Here is a 27987-nt window from a genome sequence, read left to right as displayed (position 1 = left end):
CAGAGATTAGTTCTGACTGTGGCTGTATTGTAAAGAAATGTGATTGTATACTAATACTATTAGATCAATACATTCTGCATAATAAATGCAGTCAGGATGCTCCTGCTTTATAGTAATGGCTTTATTCGGGGAAAAAAAAACTGCTTAGAAAGTCAGTAACAAACTTCTGCTACATTTTACTCTACCCACAGAAAACAAAGCATTTTTTTCATCAGGTAGTAGCTAAGTGATAATACTTTCTCCAGTGTGTATATTTCTGCACGAAGAAAGTGTTATTAGTTGTTCCTGTGACAGAACACAGGAGTTTTGGATGAACTATGTTCCAGCTAGGATGGGGTGGTCCTCATTACTCAGAACTGAAAGTAGTACAGAGTAACAAAGGAAATCCATGAGTTTAGATTGGAACTGGGCCCCATCACTGAAGACGACTTATACCTTGCAGAAATATTACCTACTCCATGTAAGTTTCTAGTGGAACACCAAACCACTAGAAATCCAAGATTGTACTCACAAAACAATTCAAAAAACAGTAATAATTTGTCCTCTCAGAAGAGAAAACCCACCCTGATTTTTCCATATACAAACTATTTCTAAAGTATGCAAGAGTCACATCTGCATTCTATACATTCCAAAATACTTACTTACATTATTACAAAATGAGGCCGAACACTGACATAGCCTTGTTATAGTACTAGACTCAGGCCATGTATAGACAGATCATTTTTCAAATGACCTTTTGTTTCCAATATAATTATATCCCCAAACATATTTTGCTAGCACACAAGAAGCAACAAGTAGTTTTGGTAGGAAAAAATGGCAATTTTTCTCTTTTTTTAGCACCAGACACATCCTTGTGTCCAACACCATTAGAGGAAAACTAAAATGGAGAATAGTTTAAGTGCTCCAAAAGATTACGGTCAATACTCTCACATTGAAAGAAACACACACGCACACCCCTTTTCACATAACTCTAACAAAATCTTTGTCATCCAAAGTGGTTAACACAAATGAATCCTAACAGCAAATCTAGTAAGAATAATTTAAACACACCATTAACCAGGAAAAGTTACTCCACTACACTAAATGCACTGTCTTTAAATCATCTGTCTTACCCAGTAAATCTGCACCTTCATCCACATCTCCAATTAAGCCAGAACCAGCAGATGATAGCTCTTCAAAGAGTGACTCTGTATTACGGTCAAATGCTTTGTTCTCTATACCTTTGGTAGGAGTGCTATTGAAAGAATGAAAACAAACAAATCACAAAAATCAGGAAGAAACTACTCCCACACTGAAGAAAAAGTGTTCTTTATGTTTTTACTTGCAGTTCATTTGTTACCACATTTAAAAAAAAAGTAGAAAACTTTCAGAAGCTGCCAGTTGGCTGGGAATCCTAAATTTTATTTTCAAATACTGCTTTGGCACCAAGACCCCAAACTTGGAGTAGGTTGTGGATTTGGAGCTGTCTGGATTTTAACAAATGAGAGACTATCAAGTTTGGCATCCAGAACTTCAATCAGAGCTTAGTCAGTCTAAGTGCCTAAAGAAGAAATAGTTCAGCCAAGTAGGGAGTCATTTAACTTCACAGAAACACAAAAGATTAAGTATTCAGAGATCAAAATATTCTTCTGGCCAGAAATGGACTTCCTTTCACACACAGACTTTTAACCGTTAACATTCACTATACAAGGTAACTCCCAAAATGAAAACCAGAGCAAATTATTTCAGGGACTAGCAGCTAGATCCTGAACTGTTCACTCACCTAAAGGGTCAGACACTCCTCCTACTACTGAAACAGCACATGACAATTTTAAAAGCTCTAAAGCCCCATTGAAAAGAATGTTATCCTTCACATACAAAAAAAAAAAATAGCAGGGACTCGGACCTAGGCAAAAGCATTCCATCAACACTGGGAGCACACCAGTGGCATTTGATAAACAAACACTGTAGTAGTTGCCAAATAAGCACAGATGGCAAAGATATGGGTGAAAACGCAAGAATGTAATCTGTAAAATAACTAGTTTTTAAACTTAGATCTAGGGAGAAAAGATATACACCTTTCTGATATACACCCTTCGCTGGGAAGATGGAGTAAGTATTTTTACCTTCTTAAGACCACTGCTATACGAAGTACCCTGAACATTCATTTCAGAAGTAGCAGCAAAAACTGCTACTGTATATAAAATCTCCTGAGGTATTCAGGAAAAGAAATAAGGTCACAGAAGTAGGGAATTTATTATATAATACATGATCTCAAGCTGTTAAAAGTCCAAAACAAGTCGCAAGTTCAAAGCTGAACTCTGGTACCTTCTAAAATGGTCTTCCTACTCATAAAGGACAACACATGATTTACCTGGAACCTTTGTATCCACTGAGATCTTTATCCATATCCAACTCTGGAGTTGACTCAATAATTGCTTGAACTTCGGATTTTTCTTCATTTTCATTTCCACCTTAGGAAAAGCAAGTGATACATTTCCATAAAACACAACAACTTTGTGACATACAACATTAGTAATAATCATTAACAGACTCCCATCAATAGCTGGCTTGATGAGTCATTGGTTAAGTAAGAAAACCTATGGATTTTATGACAGCTCCAGAACAGACACCGGAATTTCCAAGCAAGTCTCACTTGAATTGAACTCGAGTCATCCATTAAAATGTAATCATGTAGCAAAGATTTGAATGCAGTTTTCCAGTGTTCTGAGAAGGTTTAAGTCTCTTTGGCATGTAAGCTGATTATACACTACTCTTGCCTGTAACTGAGTAACAGTTCAGTTGCAACTCTTACAGGAAAAGAGTAAGAATTCAACTTTTAGACAAGGCCTTTATCTCTAAATGCTCCTTATTCCCCACTATTTCAGCATTTGAAACAAAGCAGATGTCCATCTCATTTCACAGCTTTGCCTAGATGAGTGTCATTCTTGCTGCTCAGAAAGAAATAACATAAGTAATTCTAATTCTAGAAGAAAAAGGGCTAAAGTCACCAATGAACAATGGACTCATACCTGTTATATTTTGTGCTCCTGAAAAATACTAAATTAAAAAAAAATCTAGTTTCTGGCACAATAATAAAGATATTTTCTAATGGATAACATATGAAGCCTGTTAATAATGCTAAAAAGTTAAAGCAGCTTACCAATGGACACAGTTCTTGTCTCTTGAGCTACCTGTACTTCAATATTCTTGCTTATGTCCAGCTTCTCATCTGGCACATCTGCGCCCTTTGCAAGCCCTTCAATATCTTCCTTTTGGGGAGTTTCTGCAGGCAGTGCAGGTACATCCGAAGCAGCTGTTGATGCTGGAGTAGTAGATTTTGAGCCTGCTTGGCTAACATCAGAGAGCTCATCCTAAAATTGAACATTATCATTGATAAAATCAACATAAGTTACAGAACTATTAGGAGGGTTAGGGATAGAAATTAAAAAGTAAGTGCCAAAATGAGTGTATTATACTAAAACATATGGAAACGTAAAGAAACAGGAATGGAAACAATACCTTAAGCCAGTGCTGGCAACATCACCTGGACACTACAGCTGTAGTGTCATGCCAGTTAAGGAGGTTATAGCTACCTAAAGCATCCCTTTATTTTAATCCTAATGTTCGACCTTGGCTGATAAAGCATGGTCAAAAGTTTGAGGTTTGTCCATTAAGTCTTCCAGACAGCAGGTGATACCTGTAAATTAATAATTCTAACTTCACAATGAACTCCTGATAGCTTCCCGAAAACTCTGAAGTTTAACTATTCAAAGTGCACGATACCTTAAAACAACTTCTTGAGAAGTAAACACTGAAGCACTGATACAGAACATTGATTCATCTAGTATAGAACTAACTATTTGCAAGTTCTTCACTCATTCTCAATGTCATCCAGAGCTTAGAATTCAGACTGGTAAGTGCTTAAAACAGTTTAAATGAGATATTCAATAGCAATGACTACTTATCTGATCTGATTTCATAAGAACATGAGTTGACAGCTCCTTTTTAGGGCTTGATTACTGGGCAACACTTTACATTACAGTGGCACTGTATGGAGAACGAAAAATACGGAAAGTATCTGGTCAATATCTGAAATATCTAGTCACTGGACTCAAGACCGAGTACTACACAGAGATAGGGCTGCATCAGGGTAGACTGTTCAATGCCAGGGCGAGGCTGCCCTTAATGTAACTAGAAGTTGCTACCAGTGATACTAGCATCCTTTTTCTGACCCTGGCTCCTTTCATTTAGTTTTACTTCTCTTCCACGATCAGAATCATACCACCATCTAGACGTCTTAACTGCAACTTAAAACACTAGCATATTGGTGAACAAGGAACCACTGCAGATGTGAAAACAGACTGTCCATTCAAGTCAATTTTCTTGTATTCACTATTAGAAGAATCTCTTTAGAAGATTAAGATGAAACATTGAGACTGGTATGTGGAAAACAAATCGTAAGTTTTGACAAAAAGTTCTTTTAAGGTTCTGTTTGTGAATCTAAGGTGAAAGCAAGACTCTTAGACATTCCATGACACTTAAAGAGCAAGTATTTTTAGCTCAGGATAATAAAACTTTTGTCAAGGATGAAGCAAGTTTAGATTTTCTGAAGTATGAATTCATTGTACTGCTAGTATCCCTTCAAAATAATCTCCACATTCCATTTCCTTTCCTTCTTGAAAAGCAAGCCAAGGCTGTGCATAAACACGTTCTCGCATGTACTTGGTTTAGGAGTATTTGGACTTGTAGAGTCCATATTGTTGCTTTTGGAGTTTACTTGCAAGATAACATTTTTAAAGTTCGAGGGAAGAAGAAAAAAAAAAGTTGTATATAGTTTATGTATATCTGCTTAAACAAAAAGCTTGCATCCCTGCAGCAGCATCCTCATAAGGAATTTGCAGCCTTAGAAACTTACTACTAGTTTTCATCTTTTTAGTAAACTCCAAAATAACGAAAGTCTGACAAAGTTATTCAGAAAAACAGTCAACTAACAGACATCTCCAAAGCAGTAAGAAAAAACATGCCACAAAATCCACATATTAAGGGGTTACACTAGACACTTGGTATTCATTTTCTAAAAACAGCTACACAATTTACCCAAATGCCTTTTGAGCTGATGAAGTTCAATCACTAGTAATCATTCTGCAAACAGTTATAGAAGGAGGAAAAAGCACCTCTCACCAAGGGAATCCAGAGCACAGGGAATAAAACCTCAAAAAAATTTGGCTCTACTTAAACATTTCATCTTTGTATTCCAAAGCACCACTAACAGCACCATGCACCAGTGCAGCACATGACCACTGACTTTCACACAGGAAACATAGTATGGTAGCTCGAAGAAAAGTGGTAAAGCACACAGTCCTTTATTTACAGGAATTTCAAATAATCCCATACATTAAGTTTCTGATTTTGCTTTATCTACTGAATTTCTTAGCTAAATCTTGGAAACTATGCTCATTGAGCCACCATGAACACCTGTTCTGGAAATCAGTGAAAATTAAATACAATTCCACTAACCACACGAAAATCAAAATACCATCTCAAAGACAATGATTGAAAGTCAATGCTTTAGCAAAGCCATTGCTTTTTAAGCAATCTGACAAAATCAAAAAAAAAACCTTCCACTTTTCCTGAAAACTGACAAGTTAGTTTAAAAATCAGGTCACTGAATCTGGAGAAGCAGTAGCTCATGTGCAACGATATGCAGAAAGAGACAGCACAGAATGGTACACAGTTGTATGCTGCCTTCCAGTGATATCCATTCATGTTATTACCTTACAAAGCTACAGATTGCCCAGTCTTAGTCTGTATTTCCCAACACCTACTCTGATGTTTTTGGAGGAATCCGTGTCCACCAAGGAAATGTTCAGGCATAAATGAAAAACAGACACCTGAAAGCAGCAGCATCTTGCCAATGCCTTGAACTTGATGTTAAAGGAAGTGGGGCAGGAGGGGAAAAGTCAAATCCTGGTGATGACCTCAATGTATCACGCAATATATTCAATAGGTTTATTGCAGGACTATTTTATACTCACATCTATAAAGCAAAGATGATGCTTGGGACCCGAAGAACTTACTCTAACCATCTATGTTTAAAAGATTAGTTTATGCTGTTGTATGTAATTTTTTTTATAGTACAGTATTTTTGAAGGATTAAACTACAAAATCTATTTTAACAATTTATAGTAACCACTAAAATTTTGAGGAGACAGAAGATAGAGATTTCCTGTTACACTTCAGCTCTACCTACTGTTAGTTATAAGTCTAGGCTGTAAATTCTGACAGATTTTAGAACAGCTGACTGAATTAAGATCCCAAGCTGGTCATAGTCAACCATTTGAATTTAAGATTTTGTCACTTTAGTGTCTGCTTAGAATTAGCCACCACTCTTCCTATTATCTCCATATCCCTTCTAGGGAAAAAAAAAAATCAATTTTTTGAAGAGCTTTTACTTATTATAATATTCTTCTACTACATGTTACATTCACATAGGAAGAAATTACCTTCAGCTGCTGCATGCATCTTCAGATATAAAAGTACAATCACAGCCTTCCAAACTGCTCACCAACACAAAGATATAGGGAGACTTTTATACATTTTGAATCCTTCCTGCTGCGGCTCTCCCCTCTCCTGCTGCATTACTGCACCACAGTCCTGCCTTCCAGGTTCACTGCACTCCACCTCCACTCTCCCCATTCTTCTCACTTGTTTTCTCTAAGCCACCCCAACACTGCTGGACTGGAAAACAATTGGAGGAACTATAGCCAAGCTACATGTAAGGAAAAAAAAAATCATATCATAGGCTAATTCAGGAAAGTTAAGTCATTCTCAACTCTGTGGTATAACTACACTACATTCCTGTTAGTAGGCAAAGGCTTTATTACACTGCTGCCTCTATAGCTCTACAGTAATCAAAGATTTCCCTCTAACACCACATTAAATCAGCAGACCTGTTTATACTATCTAGTTACATACCTAGCCTGTAAAGAACAGGTGACCAGCTTTTGGAAACGGTCCTTAATCGAAGACAGGGGAGGGGAAAAAAAAAAAAGAGAGAGAGAGAACAGAACTACCTTGTATTACCACACACATACTGAAAATCCAACACAAACTGTTTCTTCTAGTAGTCTGTTTTGAGGATTTCTCCTAATATGCAAGGCAGACAGGCTAACTACTCACCTTTAGGCTGGTGTGGGACCGCGGCTGGCTTAGCTCGTGGAATTTCCAGTGTTCTGATCCAGGCGTCTCCCCAGCTTCCCTCTGGGTCTCAGGCGTCAGTAGTGCATCTCCTGGAGGCAATGGGAAGATGCCCAGTGATATTGGACGCTCCTTTCTGTTTGAAAGAGAGACTGAGATCACCAGCTATTTCATTTGTCAAACAATTTCTTGTTCTGCATGTTTTTAAAATCAGCTAGGAAATGGTAAAATTGTAATTTCAACAATTCATACAATACTCTTAAATATGCAATGCAGGATACACAATTTGTATTGCAGCACATAATTCTAATTTCACATACTCCAATTAACCACAAATCATCTATTCTACAGTTTTAGGCAGCAGTTTTCACTGCACCTAAGCTAGTCTAGAGTAGAAATCCCCTAGAAACCAAATACAAACAAAAAAGCAAGATGAAAGTGTTTCCTTAAAATCACTAATTGAATTATTCAGAAAAAGACAAGCAATCAGCTTGAAATCCATTCATTACAACATTTTAAATACATTTTTCTTCTAAAGAAGATGCAAATCATACGCATTTGTGTAAATGCAGAAAACTGGGTCAAGGAATTACCCAAGCTAAAACCACCCAGCCAAAAATACTTAAAATTAAGAGATCAGTTCCCCATTCTTGTTCACATAAAGGTTGCACAAACATTTGTGTCCGCCTAAGGGAGAGAAGCGCCTAAGCAGAGAGAATATAACCAGTGACAGGATATAACTGCTTCTTTAAGCAGCAGCACTGGCTTAAAGTTACATGACCTAGGACTTAAGTGTTACTTTGACAGTAGGAAAGGCAAGTGACTTCCTCCCAACCCTACACTATTTTTCCACTCTCCATTTTTCCATGGCAAACCACGCTGGGAAATTCCAAAACTTCATTATTGATCCAGAAAAAAAAAATGCAAAGCCAGTCTGGTGCTCAGCAGTGGGATCAGTGAGCAAAAAAGATTAATTCTTCCTTATTGTGAGATAAACACTGCTAAGAATGCAATGCATATAATGCTGCAGCCAGCTTTGAAAAGGAAAAAACACAACCGGGCACAGACCTGAGATAGAGCAAAGTATCTGTTCAGTACGAACAAAGAAATCCGTAAGAAAGAGTATTGCAATTACATAGCATCACTCAAGTAAAGTCTTAAGTATACTAAAGGCAGAAGATAAATAGACACACAAGTGATAGCAGGAAAAAGGCCATACTTGAAGACAAAGCATCGCCAATAATACTCCAGCAGAAACAAAGGGGACAAAGTATGAAGATCTGAGAGCTATCCCACATATTTTAGTATTGTAAAAATAGTGAGATCACAACTTCGTATCTTTTTTGAGAGTTTCGAAAAGTTAAACATACCTAAACAAAATTCTATGCCAAATTAGTAGGTGCATATAAGTTATACTCAATAATATGAAAGGGAATGTTGAATGGGGAAGAGATTTTAATTTAGGAGAAAAGGTAGTCAAGGGCACACATTTAGCAAGTATGCAGCAAACACCTTTTGGCAAGTTTTACAATGCCAAGAAAATAATATTTGAATAGCAAACAATTCCAACTGGTGTGAACCTTATCAGTACAGACATAAGAAGCTTCCTGTCACAGAAATTTTTGCAACTAATTCTCAATCTGCAGACCTCATCGGCCTTCAATAGCATTATTCCAATGCAGGTTTTTAATTGGAAAACAGTTTAGCACAGCAAAGCAGGTAGTAAAGCAAAATCAGTCAGCATTACAAAATTAAACACCTCAAAGTCTGCAGATGTTGAAACAGTAACTTTGCCGAAAAAACTTCATAAAACACAACCAAATACAGGTCGATTCCAGCAATTCCCAGTATTACAACAAGCACTGCTTTTCTTTAGCTTTCCCACAACTCTAGTGCATCTGAGGAACAAAAGACACACACTACTTAAGCTTAGGTTATGTTAAAAGGAGTGAAACATTTCATTGGTTAAGAAATTCAGCAGTACAAAGAAAAAAAGGCAAGTTGAAACCCTTTAGTCTAACAGCGAGCTAGTGATAAAGCATGCTTTGTGAAGGGTTCTTAGCTTGGGAAACCGCCTCCTAGAGCAGTGGTTCAAAACAGCCAGATTTGCTTACTTGCAGGATATGCCACAGTTTGTCCTCTTTGCAGTGATCAGAAGAAAGAATTATTTTTAAAAGTGTATTCCCTCTCCTCCCTACTCCCCAGAAAAAATGTCCTCAGCTAGGACTTGCATTTCTGCAGGATAGTTTTAAGTAACCTTTAAAATGAACCTATTTACATGTTAAAAATGAGTTCAGGTACTTGTCAAGGATAAACACATAAACCAGTTTTGAAAGGAGGAATTATTTTGGAAATTAAAACCTACTATGTGCATGTCTGCATTAAAGGTATTCTCTAAATAATTAAAAGCAGTTTCAACTTATTTCATTGGTTATGGACTAGAGAGTGCAGAACCCCTTTTACTTCCCCAGTGTCCAACAAATATTGGAAAACGTTTCAGTAAGCAGAAGGTAGGCATGTGTTTTAAAGGTTAAACTAATATTCTGAATTGATGCATTGAAGCATTTACAGAATCTTTAGGCCAAACACCGGATGCTCTGTAACATCTGATTAAAAACATCTGACTACACTTAAACAATACAAACACTGCTTTTACAACTGCATTTCTCCATCCTACGTTTTTATCTTTTTATACAAATACTAACTAAAAAATAAGTTTAATTCTTGTAATTCCCCAAAAAGCTACTACAGGAAGAAACAGTTTCCAACTAACCCCCAAGAAACACATCCCCCCAAACAAAAAAATTCATTCCCCAGAGAAGCAAAAAATACATTACAAAAAGTATATTTCTTAAACCAGTTGACAACTTAAATTTTAGAGGTCTGAATATTTGTGAAACTGAAGTTAAATATTTTGGGTTGTTTTAAGGTTGGGAGGATTCTTCTTCTTTAAACAAATAAGATCTTACTAACTGGATAAGTCTCTAGAGAGTTGCAATTTTTTTTTTTATTATTATTATTATTTAGCTGTATTTAATATGCATACACATGAGTATATACGAGCTCAGAGACCCAAGTTAAAAAGCCCACTACAAAAAGAATACGTATTAGCCACATAGTGAAGTCAAAAGAAGGCATGCTGCTCTTTCAGAGGACAAAATACTTTCAGCATTTCTTCTCAGCAAATAAAGTTTGTTAATAAATTTATACAAACATAGTTAAAGTGTATCGAATTTTTAGGTCAGAAAGCTACACTTTAAAACTTTCACAATTGTTTTCCATTTGTAATTATAATACTAAAATGCATGTCAAGATTACTTTTGGTAACAATAGTTTTCTGCGTATCTGCTACTGCTCCAGGCAACTAGGACAAACAGAACATAACTTGAGGGAGGACAGACAGAGCTGGCAGCTTGCCATACAAGTACAGAAAGAGAGGAGAGGATAACATTTGGCTGAACAATAGTGAATAGGCTTTAAGAGCTCTAATGCTCAAATAATGAAAGATTATTTTTCCTCAACAAATAGCCAGAAATTTAAATGCACTACACTAATTACCACGTAGTTAAGATTATCAATTAAACAACCCTATATAAGAATATAAATATAGTAAATATAACATGAAAAAAGAATGAAACGTGTTAATACAAGGCCTCAGTCTGCATCCACTTACAGCTACGATACCAGCCAAGTACCTGACAATACATTGAACATGAGCTTTATTTACTACTTTTATCACAGCTTTTTTTTCAGGTCACCCTAAGATAAATAGCTTTCTGAAGAAATACATAAACTGATGTTGTACTTGCTTAAACAAAATGCAGTGAAATTTGAATGTATAAGAAAATTTCTGTAACGTGGTCTACAAATGCTAACTTCACAGAAGAATTTGAAATTTGTACATGATTTACATTTCCAATCTATCCTTGCTCTTTCTGTTTTAAAGAAAACAGAAAGAAAGCAGAGAACAAGAGCGAGCAGAGGAAGCTACGGTTCAGCAGGTCAGAGTACCTGAGTATCCTCGGCAGGTTCTGCGTCAGAGCAGGCACACCAGTAGAAATAGAAAAGTGCACAAGCAGCAAAACGGAGAGAGACACTAAGATAGCTGAATTAATGACCACCGCCCCGCCAACGAAGCCAAACACAAATAGCAGCATGCATCCAGGATTCATGGCGCTGTGCTGGCATGGTGAAACGCCGGAACCGAGAAGGCTACACAGAGGCCGAGGGTGTATCTTTGTAGGCAAAGTCTGTCATTCAGCCGCTGCCACAAAAACAATGCCATCAGCAGCGGCTTTGCACTCTTCTGCAGCAGCTCCAAAGCAATGACATCACCTCTCTCCTCCCCCCGCGCACCGGGCGCCTCGCAGCATCGATGCAGCGACGCAGACACCCAGCCGGCTCCGGAGTTATTCTCTCGCCCTTGCACATGGGCTTCATTGGCTAGAAAGCACTAGGATCTGCATAATATATTCACATTGAGCTCTCGGAACAAGTGGGTATCAGGATAAGCACCTTCAAGGAGCTGGCCACAAAGCAACGGAAAGATGGCAAGCATCTGGGGAGAACCGCTGGCATTTTTGCTACCTAGCTAAACAAGAACACTAACAATAAAGGCCTGAAGTTGTTTAAGGCTGACGTATAAAATATATCTCATCATTTAGCAGCACAAAAGCAAAAGCTTTTTTCTACTGATTTCTACACTATTCTCTTACTGCATTCCAATCATACAACAAATCTTTCTGATTCAGCCAAACCGTTGTTGTAGGATTAAAGAACAAAGTCTTGCAAACACAAATGAATGGATTTTCTTTCATTTCAGGGTGAGAGCATAACAAAGCTTACCTAATTCTGCTGTGGGTCGTGGACTCTAGCTGATCACCCCCCGTTAGCTGATGAAGTTTGGTTCTTTCCAAGTGTTCCATATAATTGTGAATCATCTGTTTAAAGTGATAAAGAAACAGTAAGAAATATTTAATACCATTTATTCCCACTGCAGCTGCATAACTCTTGACCAGTACATTATAGTCTTTCCCTACAAAGTTAAAGGTATTAAAAGCATTCAGAAACAAAAGTGAATAAAGAAGCAAGATTATACGGTATTTAAACACCGTAAACTAGAAGAGAAGCCCCTTAAAGAAAACTTTTGTGCATTCATGCACAGGAAACATCCTAATAGCACACAAACCGCACACGGTATTACAAGCAGAAGTTTTTAATACCTGTAAGGGAGGATTACAAAGGCCAGCAATAACCATATGTATATTAAGTAGAGGAATAGGGAAGGAGGAGGGAAAAAAGAAAGCAAGCAAGCAAGCAAGGCTAATACACAAGCCAGCATTTTCAAACTTTACCAAGACTTGAACCTCCAATATTGGGGTTGACATCTGTCAAATTCTTATTTGCAAACAAATTAAATTCAAAACAAATTGGCTTCTAGTCTGGGTAGTACCTGCTACCAGCACATCAGCATACTGTATTACCAGGTCTGCTGTTAGAGTCAGTCCCTTTTCCTACCTCCCCATTAACAGTTTAAACATACCTTCCCTTGATTCACAATAAAGTTCAGGTATCTATAAGAACAAGGAATAAAATGAAACTTGAACAAGTCAACAGATCTAGCTTTTCACCTGGAAGGCCACACTTTGTTCAACTTTAAAACATATTACAACAACGTCAGATGTTGGCATTCTGCAGTTTAAGAATTATTTTAGGCTCGGCACAATAGGGTTTTTCACTGGGTCAACCACATGACTACAACAACTAAGATTAGGCCAATTCATACCATTCCCGCTCTCTGGATAAGAGGCACAATTGAAAAAGCTTTAAAGATTACACCAGTATACAACAACAAGTAGGTCTACTTTTAGTCTGTATTTTAAAATATTGAGAGAATATTCTACATTACTTTAACATTAAACCCTCTAAAACAACACAAAGACTGTTTGGTTTTCTTCCTCAAGACAAGGTGTGCTAGAAGTCAGAGTTGGAAATAAGGTTTAAAAAAATATACTTAGATGTACCATCAGCAGCAATGACATAGATCATTCCAGTAGAATGCTCTGTACAGTTCTAGCATTGAACTTCACTTCTATTAGCAAATCCAATCAGATAACAAAACTCAACAACTAATTTAGACATTAGCTGAGTTTATTTGGATTGTTATTTGTGACCATTTATTCCCAAGTTAGCATCAGCTTAGAAAAGGTCACAGATGCACACTCCCCTCATTTTTCACCTCTGCAATTTTGCTAAAGGAGATCCTATCTTCAAAGACAGTTGTTTAAACCACTTTCCTGACATAGCAATCAACTTATTGGCTGTATCACTAATTCATTAACAATGTAATTTGAGAGTAACAGAACCTTCCTGTGAACTAAATATTCAGATAGCTCTACAAGAGAAAAAGACGACTTTTAGACCACACTGAGTCAAGAATCAAAGTCTCTAGAGAAGTAGGACAGTAAACAAAACATGGACATACCTTTTCTATGAAACAGTTTTTTTTAATATATATATAATTAGATTATTTTGTAGAATGTATACATTCTGCTTTCATCCTTCAACTGAAAAAAAAATCTCGGGAAGAAAAGTAGCAATATGTAGGCTATGCATTATTGATTGGGCAAGTTACACTCACTAAAAATAGCATATATCTAAGTTTATGTTCAAATCCATTTTGCAGACTAAGATATTTAATAATGTCCAGCAGATATTAACAACTCACTATATGACACTCAATACATTTCACTACAGCCTAACAAAAGGATTGCACCAAAGCTCAGATGATACACACCTAAATATTTAAAAAAAATGAATTCACAAACTAAGGATCAGATTATTTCTGATGGCAGAAATATGAAGCCAGAATCTCTTCGCCCTCCTTTTCTTCTGGCATTCAAATCAATTTACCCTCACTAACAAAACACACAATTTTGGTTTCAAGTTATCTGAATTTGCCTTCTCATAACAAGGATGGCACACCTATGGATTTTCAGCACGCCAAAAGAGCTTTTCTTGGTTGCTCTTTTTGTTAAAGGAGACAACCACGGGCCAACATGTCGACTCCTGCAGACGAGCACATATTTAATGAACCCCGATTCCAGTTGGCCAAAGGATCATGCTACTCGCTATGTAACTGATCTGAGACATGCACGGAGAGAACACCAGGTATCACCATTCCGAAAGGCTAAAACTGAATGGCATGTATCTTTAAAATGAAAACTAAAAAGCTCTGAAGGGAAACCCACAGGCCATTCGGTAATTCTCGCATTTCTGCACTCATGTTCAGGATGAACAGGGCACTTGGAACAAAAAGCAAAGTCATAGGTGCACAGCACAAGAATTGAGTGCAATCGTTTCCCAATACATACTCAGGCCACAGCTCAAAGACTCCCCTCCTCCCACCCCAGAAAAAATGCCTATTCTGTAAAACTAAATTCTTCGTTAATCTAGAAAGCTATGCACACACTTTTAGAATACCTTTATTAAAGGTATTAAAACATATTTATTATATAAATATACATACTTATATTATGTTGATTCATTTGTATACAATTAAAACATTTCCACAAACATTATGATAAAACTTTCATTTTTTTTCCTTCTTGCATGAAGGTGTTTGGCATTTACATTCATGAGAACTGAATTCAGCAAACCTGGGAGCTCACGTCATCCCGTTACTTTCAAGTCAGTGCTGATGTGTCCAGTGCCAGTAAGCTTGGACTTCAGATGCCATTAACTTCAGTTAAAACCATTTTCTTTGCAAACATTGGTAAGCAGCACTAACTATGTATTCCTGATCAAAGTCTCTTTTTGCACACAGTGAACTGAGACTTAAGATAGCATATAATTATTTATAGGATATCTATTAATCAGGGTAAGTACTGGGTTCTGTACCTATCTTGCATTTCTCTGCATTCAGCCGAACTAATTGCAATTCTGAGAAGAAAAACCTATCCTACTATTTTTAGCAGAACATTATGTAATATACTTTAACTGCTGTCAAAAGCTTATGAAATTTATCCTCCAACATGATACAAATGCACTGTTCTACTATGACAATTGCATTTGCTTCCCAAGCCTTTTTTTAAGGGCTTGCTCATTTGCCAAAACAGTAGAAAGAACCCTAAGCTCCACCTTCACCTATCTACATTTCTTGTTTTTCTGGTTCCACTTAGACAATCAAAATTAGGAGTTCCGACAGTGCCCATATATAGTTTTACACAGTAAAAATATTATAATCCAGATGAAGTATTTTTGCTGAAGTCCCAGCAAAAATAATGCATATCTTTGAAGTGCACACCATACAACGCTGTATCCTGCTCACATAGGGGAGGTGTTACTGAATAAAATCCAACTTACCCAAAAAAACTTCAGCCTGCAGCACAGCTATTAGTTTCTCTAAAACGCTAAAGTTTTAAACAGAATTTGTTTAGTTTTTTTTTTAAGCCAGTGGACAGAAACTGACTTACTATTCCCCCAAAAAGCTAATACACAAAAAATATGATCAGTAAAACCTGCACACCTCCCATTTTTAACCTACTTTCTTCTCTCCCTTCAGTATTTTCTTCTTTTGTTTACTGAACTGTCTCATCATATTTGTTACCCACAGAGGCTGCAGGGCAGGTCAATTTAAAGGACTAAGTACAGCATTGCTCTGCAGATGAAGATAACACTGATGGCAAAATAAGCAAATCTGCAAGTCTCCATACTTCAGTATACAGTATGTAAGCCATAGGTATTGCTATAGGTTCATTGCTCAATTACTGTTAACAGAGAGGATTAGAGTTAATTCAGAATTTGCGGTAGAGGGAGGAGGGCGGAAATAAATCACCTTACATAGTTAACTGCATTTTCAAAATTCATTCTTTAGCTCATTATTTTACAGAAAGCATCCAAACTGACTCGAGTGAGGTTTTGAGAACATTACAGCATGAATATGAGAGCCTTTCTCCTCAAACGCAAGTCACTCAGGTGATAACCATGCTCAGTTTGGTTTCCTCATATAGCTAAAGTACTAAACTGGAAAGCATTGCAATTTTTATTTTAATCTTAAACTTCAGGATTCAATGAAGGACAATAAGCCTTTTGTCACTAGCTGCTATTCCTACCCACAAAAAAAGGATTATTCCCACTACACGTAGATCTGATGCACATTTCTTTGTCACAAAGAAAGTAGGTACTATGTTACAGCTTTGTTATCTGCATCTTTTTCCTTTACCAGGTTGAAAGCATCTCCTTTCTACCTTCCTTTATCTTTTACTCCTCCTTCCTTTTTGTGCCATTGCTTTCAAACCTCTCAGGACAGAACTTAATTCTTTCACTGCTAGACCAGGCTCTGGGCTTCAGCACTCACTGTTCACCCTGCAGATTCAATCAGGTTTGGCACAAACAGCTCCTCCTCAGGGAATGTGTGACCAACTGCGTATATATAGATCTTCCTGCGTCCCACATAATCTAGATTTTAAGAACGTAATAGACATTTTTAGAATCTCCTTGGTGAGTACAAGAGCCTTAAACATACTTCCATGCAACTCTAGTATTTTTAAGGCTTTGTGATAAGCCTGTCACTTAAGTAAAAAGCATCATTCCCACCGAGTTTGATGCATCTTTACCCAAACATAAGATGACATTGCTGCCAGACACATTAAAAGATTTTAAATCTATGCTTTATATATCAAGCTATTATGCTTAGAATAAAGCTTTAGGAAAACTATTTGTTCAAGCAGATATCTAAAGTCTAATCTTAAAGAGACTAAGATGTGTATGCACTCTTAGTCAAAACTATAATTAGATATCTTCACTTAATCTTCTCTTATTTCCCTATACTGGGACTAACTCCAGTATATCCACTGGGACAGGATATTTGTTTATCCAAATCAACATGACAAAGCACATTGCCAACACCAGAGACCAGCTCACTGTTCTGTCACATTGTATCAGAGCAAAATAGTGAGAAACTTGCATGGCCCAATTATGCTTCATTAAGCTAAGCCCATACCGTGCATGTCAGGGAAAGATAGATATCGAACCATATCTTAGCTGTGCATTTCCCAAAGGACAAAAAAGAAGCATTTCCTTAAAAAAAAAAAGTTTCCTTTTGGAAATCTGTGCAGTAAAGTGCTACAGGAGTTAGGTAATTGTCAAGTAAATGCCAGAGAACTGCTTTTCCTCAGCTTTCCAACTGAAAGATAGTGTCTTCAGTCAAGTTTTTAAAAAGCTACTGCCATACTTATGAGAGGTGCCCCATTAACTATGCAGCAAAAGAAAATATGACTCTTTACTTCCAACGTGTGGTTTGCTCTGAAACGGTCACTAGCAGCAGTGTATCACAACTCTACAAGCAAAGGCAAAGAAGTGACAACAGGTACATGCAAAAGATGGGTCTACAAGTAACTGTTGCTTTTATACAGACAGTATATGGAGCCAACTGATTTTCAATTATACAGAGGAGTATCTGAGATAAGCTATAATCTAATAATAAGATTTTTTTTAATTCCACAGAGCAGAAGTCCAAAAACATTCAGATCAGATCAGACCACTGTCAACCCTTCAACTTTCTAGCATACCATCATTACAGCTGCATGGTCATTTACTGCATATGGTCATTCACAGCTATAGGAAACTGTTAGCAATAGTTTGCACCGTCAATTCTAGAAGTTAAAACTCACTACAGTAGTTCTCCAGCAAGCTGTTTTATTGCTTATCTGTGCTATTCTGTTCTAAGTAGTAGAACAGAGCAAGATCAACATCAGACCAAAATATGTTGTAAGCAGAGAAGAAACAAAGGAACAGAGCATGCTAACTAAGCAAGGAATCACAACATAGATGTAAGAACACGTTCAAGGTATATTCATACATCTTGTTCTGACTGAACAGGCTATCCTCCCAACTGCCTAGTCCAGAGCCCCAGTGCCCCTCCACCTTTCCAGCTGCTAACTCAGCTGCTCAGGTAATCGCACCCTTACCCATTTCAAACTAAAACAGTTAGCTCAAGCACAGGCTCACTAGGGGGAGGAAGCTTTAGGGAATTTACTGCATTCAAGCCCATTAGCTCATCTCCCACTATGCAAAACAGCAAGGAAGATAGAGGCTAACTTAACAGAAGGATGAAGGTGGCTAAAGGCTCTTCCCAGAGCTCTAGCCAGTAAATGCAGTGCTGCTGTCCGCAGCTGCAAAGAGCACCTTGTTGCTAGGGCAGGCAGGTGCCCTGGAACTGCAATGCAGAACGCTGTCTCTGGCAGGCTGAGCTCCAAGGAGCTCCTAGCACTTAGCACAAAGCATATACAGGTGAGGGAATCAGTTCTCTGGTTCACATCAGTTTTACCTTCCCACAGCTCAAATAGTTGAAGGACATCTCAGTCCATCTTGTCTGAAATGGTTTAGATGCAATTCACATGAGCAAACTAGCTGAGAGTTAACCTCCAGCAAAGAAACAGCCACAGGCTGGTGGGGTTAGTGACTACTTCAGCCAGCCCAGCTACAGTTGAAAGAGGACATGCTTACAGACCCTCAGTGAGGTCAAGAGCTGGAGGAGAAAGCCATTCAAATCTGAAATACTGAAGTGTGAGACAGAGGGGGAGGTGGGAATAGGGAGGGGAGCAAGTAGCAGAGGCAAGCAGAATACAGAAGCCTGACTGGAAATTAAAAGACCGCATGTCAACTCACATAGTTAATCAGATATCTGTCACAGCAATCACTGCAAACAGCTAAAGAAGCTAAAAACCTTCCTAAAGCTCCATTATTTGGTCAGCTGAAAGAAAAACCGTCATTTCAGTAAGTACCAAAGATTGATTACTCGCTAAGACAGCAGTGAAGCTGATTATGTTTAACATTTTCTCAAAAAATATGAAAATAGGCAAGGTTTCAGAAACTCTCACTGAGACATGTATTTAATCCAATACACTTGATAATTTAAAATAGGTTGAATATATTAGCCAGAGTATCTTCTGTCAAAAGAAAAACAAAGTTAAGTTACCAGTAGACCTAAAACACTAGAATTTGCTAGAGAAAGAGAAACAAAAATTAAAAGGGAAGGAGGAAAAATGAACTCTTATCAGATAGTCTCTTTAGATTTCAGTTCCCCAGTCTTAAACACACAGATACCAGCATTAACATGCCACCCTTCCTTCTGAGACTGTCTGCATGTTGTAACCAAAGCAAAGCAATACGGTCACAGGAAGCTCATACTTCACAAAACTGACAGTGGTCTAACTGTGCTCAGAAAAGCATTTGCAACTGAAGATAAGATGTATGTAGTTAACTTCCACATATTCACACCACTGTTAAACAGGCCCCCAACCTTTTATCAATTGATCTCACTACTGGAAACTTTTCTTAGTCCTTAGCCCCATGCCAGACCTGAGCTTTCTCAGCTCCCAAACCCATTACCCCAACTCACCATGCCCCATTTTTAACGTACTAGGTATTTCAGCAGCTGCCAGCTAGTGATCTGAGCTTTTTGTGTACTTCCGTAATGGTATGTACACAAACCTATCACCTAAAGCCAGGGATCAAAGTCTGTATAGGCAAAAGCAGCAATATTCAAAATAAAGATGTCTGTTTTTAAAAAAAATCAATGCAACATGAGGTTGTCTGTCTCCCCAATTTACTATTTGGGCTAGACAAATGTTGGCTAGACAAAGGGAGAGAGATGCAATACTGAAAGGAAAAACAAAAGTGCCGGAACTGGAGAGCAAATCAACTGAAGTGCTGAAAGAAAGAAGCATAGAAAAAATGAGATCTGATTTTAGGAGGAGAAGTGAATATGCCATATTATACTATAACTTATTTCTAAGAAGGACATAGTCACCTCAGTGATAATAAAGCCCAAGGAAACACCTCTCCCTACACCCAAGAAAGTGAATTTAAGAGGTAAAAGCATTTAATAAATTTGAATCAAACCAGCAGAGGCTGTTGTCCATTTTGGAGCAAAACCTACACGAAGAGATATTCAGAACATTTCATTAGCATTTCATGGAATTAATGGTGCCAAACACATTTAGTCAACTTGAACTCTGCAGAGAGAATTTTGCAAGCAAATAGTATCCTAAGGTCTGAATTACTTCCAAAACAACAAGATAAAGCTTACCTCTTTTTCAAGGAACAGTTCATGTTGTAAATTAGGTAAGCATCATTACCTAATGTCACTTGTTTTACTAAAAAAAAAGCTCTACTTTGAGAGATGCAACATTCTAAACTAATTACTTAAAACTTCATCTGAATACATTAGGGTTTCTCTAAATATATGGATTCAAACTTTTCTGTAGTGGACTGTTTTCTTAAAGATCTGCAGAAGTCTTGTCATGCAAGACTATGCCTGTTGAGGTTCTGAGCCACTTTCAGTTGCCTGTATTACAATGTTTCACATGCCTAACCCATATTCTTAAGGTTGCTAGCATTTAAGTTAACCAAATCCTACTTCTGTTTCCCTTCCCTCTCCATATATGGGGTCTTTTAAACTAGAAATAGTGTTGTATTCCCCTACCTTTTAAACAATGACAAAGTGATCACAGAGTAAAAGGAACAAGAACCATCCTCAGTAAGGGGACTTCAGAGCAATCAATTCTCTGGAGAACCTATTGATTGCCTCATTAAAACACACTAAGTATCCCTTCATGGGAAAGATGACCTGCTACTGAAATCAACACATCGCAAGTCCCTTTCTGCTCTAGAGGCTGCTCAAGAAGTATGGCTTATTTAATTTACTTTTGTTTAGTTTAACATAGAAAAAGCCAAGCTTGCCCATCTTTAGTAGTGAGTACTGTTTTCAACAGCAAGCAATACAGTAGGGGCTTCTGTTAATCATGACTCTCAGCAACAGGCTAGATTTTGAAGGAGTATGTTCCTTTGAGGGTACTAATGCCGAGGGAAAACTTCTGAAAAAGTAACAAGGTTAAAACTTCAGAGAAGTTTAGGGTGCTTTGAAGTATTGACTTAATAGGAAAAAATAAACTCTCATTCTTTGAAAATGCTTGAATATCTGAGAAATAGCTACACAATTGACAAAGGAGTATTCAAACCAACACAAGAAAATAGACACTTAGATGTGAGAGATAAAAGCTGCCTACCAAATGAAGTCCGGCTACAGCCAACACCAGCAATGAAAATATCCAGTGATCAGTGAGGAAATGACTGGACATTTTAGTTTACCCAGTTTCTCACAACAGAAGTTTTCCATAGACCTAGATTTTTTTCAAAGGTATTCTCAATTCATCTTGACATAACAACCTACCTCTGTGTGTCTTGAATGAAGTGCATTGTACTCTTTCTTGAGTTCTGCCTCTCTCTCCTCAAGTCTGCTAACTGCAAGAAAAAAAAATAAAAAAAAAAATCAGTTCTGATATACGGGACTTTGACTTGCCTAGCACACAGCAACCAGACCAGGGTTGAGAATATTCTTAATGAAATGCAAAGCACCAGATAAAAAGTATGTCTTTTCCTATATGCTCAAACTCTTGTGCATGAGCTTGTAGAATATACCAATAGCATCACAATCTTACAAGTTGTAGTCCTCATAAAAAACCAAAACACTATTTCCCCAGCTGATTGCTAGTCCAATGACTGGAATTCCAGTGAAGTATCAGCTTACTGCTTGCATCAGTCAAGATCTTCTCACGCGTCTACGTGTGCATACCGAAAATGTTAGAAGAGGTAGAAGCCATGTCACATGACGAGAGTTAAATCTACGATGAGAGCTGTGAGCTCCAGTTAAGGCTTTAGGCAGGTTTCTAGAGTTTAACCACATTAGTCTCCAGAGGTGTTTAACAGGAACAAATATAACAAAGTATTGTCAGGTAATTTCAAGCCATATGTTGTGGCATCTAAGACTTTTACATTGGCATTCATTCCTGTTCTACTGAGTAGCAGAGTAATACATACAGTGAAAGAAAATATGATTAATTTCTTGGCAACTACAAAAAGTGATGTCCAACATATTCAAGCAAAACTTTTCTAAAGTTAATATTAAGAGAAGCTAGAAGAAAGTGGTATCTCTATGCAACTATTATGCAAAAAAAGTGAAAGCATTCAGTACTTTCCTTACACAACACTGAATTAAACCAGAAAGCTTTTTTCATCTGCCAAGATGTGAATTCTCTCTTTCTGTTTGGACATTTGAGAACATACTACCCTTGATATAGCCATGTGTTTCAAGTTCTGTAACTGAGGCTTCTTATTCCCTTCCCTCCCCCCAATTTTTTTTTTTAATTTACAAACCTGTAGAGATTCATTGCCAAACACACATTATCTAAAGACAAATATCAGCTTTTTCTTTGCTATTTGCATATTTTGCTATTGCCAGCTGCCTCCTTTGAAAATTATTTCTCAGACAATTTCTCTGTTCCATATTTCTGCATTGTGGCACAATACTGCAGGTGTGTTTCAGTCAAAGTCTTTGCCAGACTCGAGGGCTGAAACCAAAATGCATAATTGTCTAGACACTCAAATTTGTGTAATCGTCAAGCTAAGGCTCCTAGCCTGGCTCCTTTAAGAACATTAAGTTCCTTGACAAAACTTTTTGCATTCTACCCAAATCTCACTGAAAGTATCAAATCAAACCTTTTACATACTTACATACATATATATATATACACACACACACACACACACGCAAGGCTGAAGAGCTTCCATTTCTGCACCATTACCCAATTGAATAAAAGCTCTTTGCGGCAAATAGTAACAAATTGATATAGAAGTGTTCACAGCGCTATGTATAAAAAAGTATATATTTTACAGCCCAATACACAAATATGTATGTTAAGAGGCAGTGGAATACACAAAATATTACCTAAATGAATGGAGAAATCTGGTTTACTCTTTTTAAGGCAACAAAGAACACTGGAACAGGTTACTCAAGTTGTGGAATCTTCCATCCTTGGAGATGCTCAAAACTTGACTGAACATGGTCCTGGGCAACCAGCTCTAGCTGACCTTACTTTTAGCAGGGAAGTTGGACTAGATAATCTCCAGAGATTCCTTACAAGCTTAACTGTTCTAAAAATATGTAAACATACATTTAAAGAAAAATAAGAAAGCCTTTGCTAACTGCCTACAGAAACAAGGGGCAGAATTTATAGTTAAAATTTGATATGAGCACCAAGTTTTATTTACTCCTTTAGACAGACCAAATATCTTACAATTAAATAAGTTGGCATTCTAGTCAGTTGCCTCAGCAAGATGAGGAGACAGAAATAATTATGTTTTACAATGGTTTGCCAGAGACATGCTAGCAATAACCATCCAGCAACCAGAAGACAGAGCACAGCAGGTTTATCTCCCTGCTCCCAGGGACTAGCGTGTGCATTTGTCAATCCACCATTCCTGAGGTCTCCACTGAAGTTCTCAGGGTCTCTCCCTTCCACACAGGCCAAAGCTCTCGTAACTTTTCAGTTGTGTAAAATCTACTTCAGGGCAGGCAAATAGCCTGGAAATCAGAAAGTGCAAACTGCATTACTAATTGGCTTCATGTTTTGTGAAGCCTGCTCCCTTCCTTAGAAACAGTTTCCAAGTACCCTGAAATAAGCAATGCAGCCTCGCTACAGCTCAGCGCTGACTAACACTGCCTTGATTCGAAATTCTGCTTCTTAATGCTGGCAAGTCACAGCTCAGCGCAGTCTCGTCCGGAGATTAGCAAACAATGGCGAAGCACCCTGAAGTTGTTTGATATATTAGTGTCTGGACAGGGTAGCCAACATGGGCTCCTAGAGACTAGTTTTAGCTGATGGATTCTGGGAAAATTACTTCACACAACATAATTACGTGAAGATGAATTCTGTATTATCTGTTACAGAGCACCTTTTTCTTCACACTGTCCGTAACCTACCTTTATGAATTCCATAGATGACAATGGGAAATGAATCTATATACTAAGCACTTTCACAATGGCTCCATACGGCAGGTTCCACAAAGATTCCACAATGAAGCAAGCTATCTTCTTTCTACGGTCCAGTTTTAAACAGTTCCTTAAATAAAGTCATAGAAGACACTGGGACATAGATGTGGTACTGCAGAGTCAAGGAGAATGTCCTTATTAACTTTGATCTTAAAATAGTTTTTGTTACATACAAAGTTTTTGTAAGAAAAACGGAGGCCCTAGAAGATGAAAGTCACATTCATAATTTCTTCTGGATGAGATTTCTACAACTGCTAGCTCCCTCCATCCATCTGCTCTCCTCTCTGCCCAACTCAAGCAGAAGTCTTCTCAGTATCTCGTTTCAAAGGTTAATCTTCACATTGCAACTCTACAGCCAAACTCAGTCATAAGTTGATGTAAATTAAGTTTTTCTAACCTCAGCATATACCACATTAGCAGTTGCCATAAGTTTTTTTCTCCCAGTAGCACCAGAATGACATATAACAGTCTATTCCACCTTAAACACTCCTCCCAACAGAGATAATCCTGACAAAATAAGCCAGACAGAACATACTTCCCTTTTCCATTAAGCATTGTAGAAGAGATGGATCAGATATTCCTTGAGGACCACAGATCACCAAGATGGGGACACACACACACCCTTGAACCTAGTGAAGAACAGCCATAAGAATTTTGATGAAGGCCATCAAATTCTGACCCCAAAACCTTACAGAAATTTAAATCACTAATAAAACATACATTCCTATCAGTAGTTACAGGAAATTAAAAGCACTAGAATAGGAGGCATGGCATACAGAAGTAAGCTTAAAATCAAATTGTCTTCTCAGTTTCATTTTATTCTATTTGTGCACAGAAGAGTGAAAGCCTGAAACTATTCTGACAACATCCACTCTGAGAAGAATTGAGGTGGATGTTAGTAGTGGCTAAAACATACTGGATTGCAAAGGGGCAAATCAGACAAGGTTCCAAGCACAAATCAGTCTTGTCAAAATTTCAAGAGTAAGAAACAATGTAAAAAAGCTCTAATATTTCACTCTGTGATTTAAGATGACAGTCTTAAAGGGTAGATAAGAAAATTAGCTTGAAGATGTACAAAGCCTAATGTTGGGGAGTAGGGGAGAAGTTGAAAAATACTTCTACTTCTTTAAGCCCACTCTGTCATTGCAACATTTAAGTATCCACTGTGTTTCGCAACATGAGAATATATCATAAGAGCTAAATATCCATTGTCTCAGCTATGTCCTTATAAAGTCACGTACATCCTTATTAAATCATGTAAGATATCTTACATGGTGTGAAATCTCACACATTTAAGGACACCACTACTCATGTCTGCAAGTCTACATTGAAAAATATTTGACATTACCTTAACATAGAAACATTGTAGGATCTGTCGACATTTGGGGGGGGAAGGGGAAATGGACTCTCATTAAAACAAAGTTCAGCAACATACAGATGAGCAAATAATACAAACACTGTAGTATTTTTAGGCTGATAAGAAAGCATCCCACTGGATCAACACCACATGAACTTATGGTCAAGATCTACCTGCAACCTTCTCCAGCACTGTCAAAATCCTAATACACACTCAACAACCTGAAGTACCAATCCTAATTGTCAAAGTCCTCTCAAATCAAACCAGTCAAGCCTGAAAATGGGAGATTATATATTACAGGAAACTAGAGAAACCTCTGGAGTCTACCTTACAGTATCTACACAATGAAGAATTAGGCAGCAAGAGCTGCCTACCCTGCCTGTTCAAAAATCAGAGCTTACCTCCCAAGTCTGATGGCTTTTACCAAGTTTGGAACACCCTCCATCTGTATGTTGTCCTCTGCCTCAATTTGCTGATAAGCCTGAGGGGGAAGAAAGAGAAACAGACCTGCTAGAAAGCCAAATCCAACCAGTAAGATGCCTTCAAGAGGAATTACAAGTTCCTACTACACAAGCTAGGACAGAGATCCAGCTCATTCACAGGCCTTTCCCGGCACTTAAGACTACCTGAAGGTTCTCCTTGGACAGCTTTCATTTAGCTCCATTCTTAAAAGCAGGTCCCATATCAAAGTTAAGATATAGATCAAGCATGATTGATCTTAGGATCTGATACGATCTTACGACCTATTAAGTAGTTGCTAAAGAACAATCACATTGACCATGGATTGAAACAGAGACTGAAGCTATCAAACAAGTATTTCACTTGAATGTAATAAGACCTAGAAAGAACCAGCACAGAACACTTTTTTTTTTAAGTGGTGATAAGTTAAACTCCTTGGCAAGACTGACATCTTCAAGTAGTTCACAGTGCTAAAAGCTATAGATCTAGTTCTCAGTTTGAAAATAGGACACTTAACACTCTCTTGACAGCAAATTTCAATATGTAATCTGACAACTAAATTACCTTCATAATTTATTGTTGCAGTATTTTACCCCTGATATTTCTGCCCTGCTAAAGTATCCATTGAGCATCAGTTAGCCCCACACAATCACTAACATTTATCAAAGTCTTAGATTTGGCATATGACTTTAAACTAAGCTTCTTAAACTTTCTGCTGCCACCATTTAACACAAGGACAATCACATCAAGAGCTCTCTCAGAAATGGGAACTCAAGTGAGCAACAATACAAGTCAACTTCCACCAAGACTGAGTCAAAAATTACTTGACTCTATTGCCAGTTTCTCCACTATTCTCCAGGTCAACCCAGTGTTTCACTGAAGAGTTTTGATTGTTCTTTAAATCTGGAGATACTTCCTTTATACGTTTGCCTATTAAAGCAAGTTGATTTCATAGCCTGCCTTTCTCCAACTCTCAACTTTCTAATGATAGTGTTGGCAAAAATGAGAATATGCATTTTTCCTGACTTATACTGAATAATACAAAATTCTAAGTAATTTCTGAAAAAAATCAACATGAAGTCAATATGAAAGCAGAAGGTACAGCAGACCAGGTTTGCATATAAAGCCAATAAGTCAGACGCAAGGTTCCAGAAGACATTTAAAACCAGCTTTTTTTACTGCTATAAAATTTAGAGCAATCATGTTAGTATAACGACTGAACTCTACTTCAGCACCTAAACCACTAGCACAATACTTTAACAAAACCAAATCAAAAAAAGCACACAAGGAGTTAATTATATATTAATGGATTTCAACCTACTCTCACCACTTATGCTCAGATATATTAATAGATGAGCATTAAGCAGGCCAACCATTATGTTCTAATTTTCTACTCCATTTTATTTTAGCCTCCAGCCTTTTAGTGCAACTTAGCACTACCTACTGAGCTAACTATATCTTCTGCTCCATCTAGTGGACTACTGATTCCCACAACACACACTTCTGTACTGTCAGGTACCACAGTAACTTTACACCGCTAAGCAGGCATTGAATTCTCCCAGAAATTAAAAATAAATTAGGAAAATAACTTTAGTAAGGGAAAAAGGACCTACAGGTAAAGATGTAATAGCACTACTGGTGTTTATCTTAGCGCAAAGAACTAATATAGGCCAAATGTATTGCTACAGGTATAATTCTACATTCACCCCCAAACTAAAAAGACACTATGTTCAAATCTGAATTCTTTAAAATATGAAGTTAGACCCTACAGTATCAGCAAGGCCAGCAATGCAAAAGCATCCTTAAATACTGCAAGTTCTGTTCCTTTACCTTTTCAAGTAATTTAGAAATGCTTTAGTCAGAGCAACAAAATGTTCCTTTCTGGTATACACTTTGATACTCACGCACCTCCTTATAGAAAGATTCTTAAAGTTCAGTAAACAAAACTTTAGAAACAGCCCAGGGCCACGGGAGGGAAATCTGTGCCTTACAAACTTACATATATGAAGAACTAGTGAGAAAACTGGCAAATGATAAGCTCCAGATTTGTTAATGAAAAAGAAAAAAAACCCTCAAACTACTCTATTCCTTTTTTTGG

General features: G+C 37.5%; 1 protein-coding gene across 4 annotated transcripts in view; it reads right to left on the bottom strand.

The window, feature by feature from the left end:
• Positions 1-27987, bottom strand: part of SPAG9 (sperm associated antigen 9) — a 70852-nt gene that overhangs the window by 26971 nt on the left and 15894 nt on the right. For 2 of the 4 annotated variants that reach the window (XM_062591456.1, XM_062591457.1), the window contains exons 3-8: positions 21416-21486; positions 12025-12119; positions 7162-7315; positions 3143-3353; positions 2354-2453; positions 1113-1234 (exon numbers count right to left, since the gene is read on the bottom strand). In XM_062591456.1, the coding sequence (XP_062447440.1) occupies positions 1113-1234; positions 2354-2453; positions 3143-3353; positions 7162-7315; positions 12025-12119; positions 21416-21486 (753 nt within the window). Of the gene's footprint in view, positions 1-1112; positions 1235-2353; positions 2454-3142; positions 3354-7161; positions 7316-11190; positions 11387-12024; positions 12120-21415; positions 21487-27987 lie in introns of those variants that run through there. The other 2 variants (XM_062591458.1, XM_062591459.1) reach the window with 1 other exon arrangement.

The sequence above is a fragment of the Rhea pennata genome, chromosome 19 (genome assembly GCF_028389875.1).
Source record: "Rhea pennata isolate bPtePen1 chromosome 19, bPtePen1.pri, whole genome shotgun sequence".
Taxonomy (NCBI): Eukaryota; Metazoa; Chordata; class Aves; order Rheiformes; family Rheidae; genus Rhea; species Rhea pennata.
The sequence above is the reverse complement of the archived record's forward strand: the minus strand, read 5'-3'. Positions and strand labels throughout refer to the sequence as shown.